The 9,228-nt window shown below is 31.6% G+C and overlaps 1 protein-coding gene across 1 annotated transcript; it reads left to right on the top strand.

The window, feature by feature from the left end:
* Positions 1–5,421: 5,421 nt before the first annotated feature.
* Positions 5,422–9,016, top strand: LOC110697402 (cytokinin hydroxylase-like). The gene is made up of 4 exons (XM_021874778.1): positions 5,422–6,121; positions 6,722–6,954; positions 7,070–7,687; positions 8,478–9,016. The coding sequence occupies exons 1-4, from the start codon at positions 5,836–5,838 to the stop codon at positions 8,904–8,906; spliced, it is 1,566 nt and encodes a 521-aa protein (XP_021730470.1). The 5' UTR covers positions 5,422–5,835; the 3' UTR covers positions 8,907–9,016.
* The last annotated feature ends 212 nt before the right edge of the window (positions 9,017–9,228 follow it).

Genomic DNA, 9,228 nt, shown 5'->3' with positions numbered 1-9,228 from the left:
TTTTTTTTTTTGAAAGGCTTGCATCAGTATATTAATACTACGTAATTTTTTTTTTGAATAATACTAATACTACGTAATTAATTTATGCATCCTTCAGTATGTACTAGACTTCAATAATTATGGGCCTATTGACTTTAGTTGAAAAAAATAATGAAGTGCCGCAAAAATAGCAAACAATCTCACCGCGTATATCCAGAAAATGAAAAAAAAAAATGTAGTTTGACCATGCATACCGTCCAAGTCTCTGATGGTTTCAAGTTAAAAATACATACTCCAGTCATTCGTACGCGGACATCATACAACGACTCACTAGTATCCAGTATTTCGCCACATATTTTATACTCCATCCGTTTTTTTTTTATTACTCCGTAAGTGACTCATTATCCGATATCCGATATCCATGCATACCATCCAATATACTCCATCCTATTGTCATATACTTTCTCCGTTTTTTTTACTTGACCTGACCTGTTTCATTTATTAATGCAAAATTTTAACGTTCAATAATTTTAATTCTCCATAAGTAAAAATTATATATTATGATAATACTTATTGAGACGAAACTAACAACATCCCACATAAATATGTTTTTCTTTACATATAATTTACAAAAGGCAGTCAAAGAAGAGACGGTAAATATTGTAAAAGTCAAAGTGGATCAAGTAAAAAAAAAAACTGAGGAAGTATATGTTATAGCTTTTTATTATCAACTTTCTGTTGTGAATATCATATACGAGTATTTTTTTTTCTTTTTAAAAAAAAAAAACCTTTTCTGTTCGCTTTTAATTACAACATTTTGACTTTCAACTAAAAGTGAACATAAAATGTAAGGATTTAATATATGAAGTCTTTGTGGTATAATATTTCGAACAGTTTAATTTTTCTGCTAGGAGCATTGGAGTCATATCAGTATATGACGCTGAGGCATAGTGCATGCTTACTTTCATGCATTTATCACAAGTATTTGGGTGCGTCATGTTAGCAGATCCACTATGAACAAAGTTGGGTGATACGATCATACGAGTAACTGATAAGGTAAAAAAAAAAAAAGTGCGTATTCATTTGTGAGTCAATTGTTACAAAGGGCCATGCATTAATATAAATCAGCCTCTAAATAGAGGGCTCTTTTATTACTACACGGCAATTTTTTTTCAGTTTCGATATTCAAGCTAAGTTTACAAATTTATACTTCAACCAATCTTAAAAATAAATATACTCCCTCCGTCTCAATATAAGTTCATATTTGTGTTTTTTCACGGTATTTAAGAAATGAGAGGATCGGAAAAGTGGATGAAGTACATAAAAAAAGTGCAAAGTACAATTATAGACAAAAGTTAGAGAGGGGATAGTGAATGAAGTACATAAAAAAAGGTGAAAAATACAATTATACACAAAAATTAGAGAGAGAAAGTGGTAAAAAGTACAAAACAAGTGGAAAATTTATGGATAATTTAAGAAGTACAATGAATAAAGTTAAAAAAAATAAGGTATAATCTCTTTACATTCTATCCAAAAATAGAAATAGGAACAACATTTTGGTTCTCCAAAATAGGAAAACAGGAAGTATAATATGGGACATAATATTTTTGACCATTAATATATCTTTTACATAATAATTAATAAAAAAAATTAAAGTTGATAATACAAAATAACACATTAAGTCGAATCTAAGATAGCGACACGATATTTCACATTACCATATTTCTTAAATATATTAATGAATTTTTGTCAAAGTTTATGAAATTTGACCATAAAAATAGAAATATCATTTTGCAAATATAAAATTTTCTAACTAATACTTGTACAAAGTATATGCTCATTACTTTTACTAACATTTAACTATCATAATTACATACAAGTATATTTACTCAGAAAGAATGAGGGATTACTCAAGTGGTTAGAGCTTCCCTCATCTTTTAAAATCGATTTCCATCACCCGCCCTTGTAGTTCTCTAAATAACAAAAAGTATATCTACTCAGGTTTGATATATATATGCAGCATAAACCCCCATTCCCCACTAGTTAGTTTTTATTTCTGTAATCCCCACAAGGCTACAACTTTACTCGCGCTCACATTGTTTAACCATTATTATTACACATCTATTCAGATTGGGTGATACCCACACTATCTAATCTTAATTAAACCTCTCATTGTAGTTACATGTATCAACTCAATCAAATTGAATTGAGTTGCAGAACCCCACTTAATAGACATGCAAAAGGTGCAAATATCCACCGAGTAGGGACGTAGTCCACTAAGTCCTATTCTTTTTAGACTTACTATGTTTAATTAGTTTACTTTATTTTAGGATCTTATTCATCTTAATTAATTCATTTGTTTCAACTATATTGCAACAAGGACAAAATTACACATCTTGAAATATATTTTATATTTTAAATATCTATAATTGTATAAGAGTAAAAATTATAAAAAGTTGATATTGTGAAAGTATTTTATGAGATGATGAATCTAACAATATTCCACATGACTATATTTTGTTTAACATATAAATCATATTATATGGTCAAACAAGAGTGATGATAGTACAAAAGTCTCATTGTTGCAATATTATTGAAACAGAGGAAGTATTTCAAATCAAATTAGAAAATATAAATTCATTTAGATGAAATAAGTAAGAATAAATTAAATTAAATATAGCCTTATTTTCAGTTTATATTAGTTCAGCACAATTCAGCCAATTTATTATTCTAAGGCCTAACAATCACTATATATATTAACTCACCCAACTACCCAAGTGACCCAACTACAGCCTAAGAAATTGTGTAAAATCCCAATCGAGCATTCTATTAGAGATGGAGAAAGTATGATGCTTTGTAGATGTAGTAAAATAATTTTAATAATAGTAATGCATGTAATACTTTTATCATATTAATTTTGAAAACTGATCGTTGAATAAGTATTTCTAATGTTGGTAATAATCAATCTTGCATTGTATTAATTTATTCATGGGAAACATGCTTGTCCCAATTAAAATCAATCAATATGACAAAATTTAACTTCAACTCTGTCATGTCTTTACTGCAGAGTAGTCTCTCTATCTCTAATTTTTTGTCCCTCAACAAAAATATTGATCAAATTTTAAAGTCTTTGACCATAAATACTTTTAAACTACAAAAGATAATATAATCATATGAGTTATAATTAAATTTGATTTATTGTGTATTTTTTAATATTTAATTTTTATAATTTTTACACGTATAAAAATAAAGATAAAACTATTTTAAAACGAATTTTGAAGACCATAAAAAGTCAAATGAGACAAAATACTAGGAACAGAGGGAGTGCGCATATTATGCCAAGGCAAAACTCAAAGTTGGTGAAAAAGCTACAGTAAGTGACAAATTCAACAAAATTGTGTGGTTGGTAGGGGTTGTAACTTGTAATTGATTGGAAAGTGTAGAGATCCTCGTGGGCTCGTGGCAGTGACATTGTTACCATAATACGTAACTAACTAGTACGAGTACGTGTTCTATGGAGTATAGCAATTTCAAGAATATTCAACACCTACGAAAATTTATCTCTTCGAAAATGCTAGGGATTAGTTTATTGGATATGGGTTTTAGGTTTTACAGTAATTCAACAATAATGAATTATTTAAGTTTGTGGGTACAAAACTTAAAACAGTGTATAATTTCAACCAAACTATACAACAATCAAATACTAATTAAAGTATTACGAACCAAGCACTAAAATATCAATAAATTACAGAAATTACAGAGATAACACTAGTGTGAAAGATGCTAAACTTGTCTTAATTTCAAGCCTTTGAAAATGAACATAAACATGAGAATATTGATAACCACTTGAGTCTCAAACCTTGATACTCTGTCTTAGGCGTGTATACACTTTCTTAAAGAGGTTAATTTCCCCCACAACGGTGTTTGGGTTCAATCCGGAAATCCTCTTTGAGATACAAAAGACATCAATTCGTTCTTTGCACTAAGAATCGAAATATAGATGACTAATTCACAAATTTGGCTAAATTTCAAGTGTTTTTCAATGAAAAGTTTGCAAGATTTCTCAGAGAAAATATGGAGAATGCTTGGGGAGAGAGAGAAAACTGATTATCCTCTCATTGCCCAACTTCCTTCGTTTATTTTACAATAAAAGGAGCGAAAGAAAAACTGCAACCTTCGAAGGGCCGTGGGCGCGATGGCTAGTGCCGCGGGCGCGGCAGCCTGAGCCGCGGGCGCGAACAGGGTGGTGCAAGATTCACCCTCAGTTTCTGGAGATGGCTGGCCGCGAGCTTGGAGAGGGCTCTCCCCACCACCGCGGGTGCGGCTCTCCCCACTACCGCGGGCGCGGCCCCATTAGAGAGGGTTCTCCACATACACTCTAAATTTCTAACAATGGGAAATGGGAATGGTAATGAAGATTAAATATATCCTCTATTTTGTGGTAAATTTGTTAACCAAACAAGTCAATATGTATCCTTTTCTTCGGAAAATCAAACTTCACATGTATTTACGTGTCAATCAACTAAACAACTTTTGAAAACAAGGAGCATATAAGTTTCTATTATCCTCTCATCAAAAATTAAAATAAAATAAAATAAAATAAAATAAAATAAAAATTCAATTATCCTTAACTTGTTTAAAGTTATCTTAGCAGAAATACGATAAATATAGTTTCATCTACAAAAATTATACGAAGTATTTGGGAAGAGTAAAACTACATCCGTTTCATATTATTTGTAACGATTAGACATTTTTTACTCATACTTTTTGCCAAATCGTTGCAAATAATATGAAATGGAGATAGTACATAACATTGAGTATTTATATGTCTAATCTTCAATTCGTAAAATTAAAAAAAAAAAAAAGTTGATATTTTAAAAATACATACTCAAACGAATCTAACAATGTCACAAACGACTACACAATATGAAAACACATTTTTATTGGATCGACTGCTTTAAGTGGTTGGTAAAATTGATATCCAATCACTAAATAAATTACCAATCATATCGCTAGCCATCGCTAAAGGGTTATGTAATTTATTGATAATTTGAGATATCGCTCGAGTAGATTTACAAACTAATGTTAAATTAAAGTTACGTGTCGCTAAGCAACATTTACAATGGCCGTCGCTATTTATCGACAACTGAAACAGTTGATAATTAGTGACGACAGCCTAACCGTCTCTCCGAATCGAAATGGTGGGTGCTTTGGAACTTGGTTAACAATGGCCTAATCATCTATGTGCTATACTTTTATATAATTCACGAACGACGATCAATGTAAATTGTGTGAATAGTATTAATATAAACCCCCCCAACCAAAAAAAAAAAAAAAACATTATTTTGTGGAGTTTGCCATAATCCCATGCATAATTAGAACATACAAACTATGGAAGAAGAACGTCAAGGCCACACGATTTGAACATGAAAAGGTAAAATGAAAGCCCTCATTCTCATTACAACTATGAAAATTTTATTATTATCATTATTATTAATCTTACTACGAGTATTTAATTCTTCGTACCATGAAATTATTGCTATTAGCAACCGCGGTTCTCATTGCCTTTATTATTCTATTCTAAAAAATGAAAAATAATTCTATTCAAGGACGAGTTTCAACTATGACATTTCAAAAGGTCAAACTAATTAAAATAGTGCTATAATCATCTTAAACTTTTCTTTTTTCCTTTATTTTAATATTTCTTTTTGGCTTTTTCTCTTTTTCTTTTCTACACTTCTATAAATACCTCTTCCCTACTTCGTCATACTCATCATAAATATTTTCACAACTCTAGAGAGAAACTTAAAAACCAGAGGAAAAAAAAAAGAAAAGAAAAAAAGGAAGAAAGCGAAAATGAGTCTTAATCTTTTATGCGGATTTTTAATCTTCTTCTTGTTATGGAAATTGTTTAATGCTTGTTTTCTTTCACCCATTCTTTCGCAGCGAAAGCTGCGAAAGAATGGGTTGGGAGGACCAACACCTAAGTTTCCACTAGGAAACTTAGGTGATATGAAGGAGATGATCATCAAAGCTAAATCTTTATCTTCGCCTTTGTCTTTGTCTTCGTCATCGGATACTATATCCCATGACATCCATTCATCTTCTCTTCCATATTTCTCTCAATGGCAAAAATTGTACGGTAAGCATATTTTTTTTTTTTTTTTTTGGGTTCACTAATCACTACTAGTATCATGGGTATTATAGCAAATGGGTCAAAATAGTTTCTTTGTTCACTTTTAATTGCAACAATTTGACCAAAAATCTCACATTGTAAGTAAAAGTGAACGGATTGGAGGAAGAACTATATTCGATCATTGTAAATCAGATAAATGAATAGCCCTAAAAAAAAGTAAATAGGATGTATAAAAGATGTTGTTTTGTGTATAAATGGGTGAACTTCTAAAAAAATAAAAACACTACATATATCTCCTGTATTAAGCCATTCTTTTTCGGAGTATCCTATTTTTTGTTTTTTAATTTACTATATTAGGTAGTATTTTCTAAAAGTTCGACACCAGATAAAATCCAAAGAGTTCCTTTATCGTATATATTATTAAATTACTCCAATACAGTCCGAATAATTTTGCATGTAGATGTCATAATCAACATTATAATATTCCTTCATGTATAAATAATATAATATTGATGATGATTGGCATAAAAGAGCATCAAACATGCAAGTGTATGTTTATAATGATTAATAAACTAATTAATGAAATAATGTATGGTTGATTTGCAGGTAAAGTGTATGTTTATTGGATGGGAGTTGAACCATTTTTATACGTAGCAGACCCTGAGTTTTTGAAGCAAATGTCAGGAAAAGTATTAGCCAAGAATTGGGGAAAACCTACAGTTTTCAAAAGTGATAGAATTCCCATGTTTGGTGAATATGGTCTTAATATGATTGAGGGTAATACTTGGGTTCGTCATAGACATATTATTACTCCGGCTTTTTCTTCCACCAACTTGAAGGTATGTAAAATTTTATGGCCTTTTGCTCAATTTTTGAAAAAATAATTAAAGTTATTATTATAGGATCGCGTATGGTTTATTAATTTGTATGGAGTGATTAATAATATAAATGTAGGGAATGGCAAATTCAATGGTGGAATCGACAACCAAGATGATAAGTCAATGGACTACTCTCCTTGCTGACACAAGCAAGGTTGAACTTGACATGGAGAAAGAAGTCACAATATTAGCCGGAGAGATAATTGCCAAAACTAATTTTGGAATTAGTAGTGGATTGGGAAATGTGTTGCTTGAAAAACTAAGAGCGATGCAGATTAGTTTGTTTAAACACACGCGTTATGTTGGAGTCCCTTACGGCCAGTTGTTGACCATGGGACAAACCTTAGAGGCTAGGAGGCTAGGGCAAGAGATCGATGACATTCTTTTATCCATTATAAACGCAAGAAAAAAGGTTATTGGTGTGGAACCTCAACATGATCTACTAGGGTTATTACTCGAGGGGGAGGATCAAGTTGATGGGCAATTTGTGAGAAAATTGACAATTAGGGAACTAATCGACGAGTGTAAAACGTTCTTCTTTGGAGGGCACGAGACAGTTGCATTAGCAATGACATGGACATTGATGCTATTAGCAATGTATCCAAAATGGCAAGATGAATTAAGAGAGGAAATTAAAGAAGTGATTGGAGAGAATGATAACATTGACTTCACCATGCTTGCTGGACTCAAGAAGGTAAGAGATTTGACACTATAACACATGATTATGTTTTTCGTATGCTAAATACTATCTAACATTATCAATGCATGCATATTTATACATGTTCTTATATACTTTATGTTTAAACAACAAAACATGCACCGTACCTTATTTTCTCAATTGTTTTTTCATTTTTCTTGTTTTAATCCTCCAATTGAAAAAGTCTTGTTCTTAGAGTTCCTAATATAGAGCACATACGTACATGTGATTATAATATTGTGCTACTTGGTGTTGGTCCTTAACCGACCAAATGACAAAGTTAAAATTTACTATCATATGGCATTAGAGCATATGATTATAATCACATTTACTTCTCTTGTTCCAGTAAAAAAGAAGTAATAGATTATCAAAATTGTTCGAAGTATTAAAAAAATCTACGATATATCTATTTATTTTGAACCCGAACGCACCTTGTTAAATTTTGCTCATTCCATGGGGATATAAGTCATACAACCATTTTTTTGTTTCTTAAAAAGGATATATAACTAATAAATTGAAAACAAAATATGTTCCCAAAAAAGGGAAAAAAATGAGATAAGAGGAGGGGGGAAATTTGTCAATGAGAAACCATAATGGTCCAAAGAATCAAAGATTTGACCACCAACTAAAGTGAATTTTTTTATCATCATAATTGTTGTCATTTAGCGCCGCAATGTCATAACCGTCCGGATGTCGAACAGTAAAATAGTTGAGATAATTGTCACTTTATTTCCTTTAGATATTACTTGGACATGTCAATTCTAATTAAATTTGTGGTATATTTCAGATGGGATGGGTGTTTAATGAAGTATTACGATTATACCCCTCATCACCAAATGCGCAAAGACAAGCAAGAAGTGACATTCAAGTAGGCAATGTACTAATCCCTAATGGCACCAACATATGGATTGACGTCGTTGGAATGCACCACGACCGAGCTCTTTGGGGAGACGATGTTAACGAGTTTAAACCGGAGAGATTTGATGGAGACTCGTTGTATGGCGGATGCAAGCACAAGATGGGTTACATGCCCTTTGGATTTGGAGGAAGGATGTGCATTGGCAAGAACTATGCACTTATGGAGTACAAGATAGTAATGTCCTTGATTCTTCGTCGATTTTCGTTTACAGTTGCACCATCATATCATCATAGCCCTACTTATTTTTTCTCGTTTAGACCTGGTTCTGGGGTGCCTCTTATTGTAAAACCTCTGTAATTATGTATTCAACTTCAATAGAAATAGCTCACATAAGAAAGTGTTGTACAACATATATATATAATGCTGAAAAATATAATAGGAATACAATTAGTAATCTGGGAAATCTAGCTAAGTTTAGAAAGTTGAGTAGTCTCAGGCGCTTGTGCTCGATTTTATATATGGTCATTTAGAGTTTAGATTTGCCCAACAAATTTCACACTAGCCCAAACATATTGCATGCAACAAACTTACTAATTCTCAGGAATAGTTGTCTTATTTTCTTATGTAGCGATGATCGATAACATCTTATATCGCCAATGAGTATGACATGGGAGTTCAC

This window comes from Chenopodium quinoa, unplaced genomic scaffold (assembly GCF_001683475.1).
Source record: "Chenopodium quinoa cultivar QQ74 unplaced genomic scaffold, ASM168347v1, whole genome shotgun sequence".
Classification (NCBI taxonomy): Eukaryota; Viridiplantae; Streptophyta; class Magnoliopsida; order Caryophyllales; family Amaranthaceae; genus Chenopodium; species Chenopodium quinoa.
Note: the sequence above shows the minus strand (reverse complement) of the source record. Positions and strands in the feature narration are given on the sequence as shown.

What these genes read in the sequence shown, in the direction of transcription:
- LOC110697402 (XM_021874778.1), top strand. Translation starts at nt 5,836, where the DNA reads ATGAGTCTTAATCTTTTATGCGGATTTTTAATCTTCTTCTTGTTATGG. An exon ending in TCAATGGCAAAAATTGTACG is followed by an intron (nt 6,122 to 6,721) that starts GTAAGCATATTT and finishes GTTGATTTGCAG; the next exon opens with GTAAAGTGTATGTTTATTGG. An exon ending in TTTCTTCCACCAACTTGAAG is followed by an intron (nt 6,955 to 7,069) that starts GTATGTAAAATT and finishes ATATAAATGTAG; the next exon opens with GGAATGGCAAATTCAATGGT.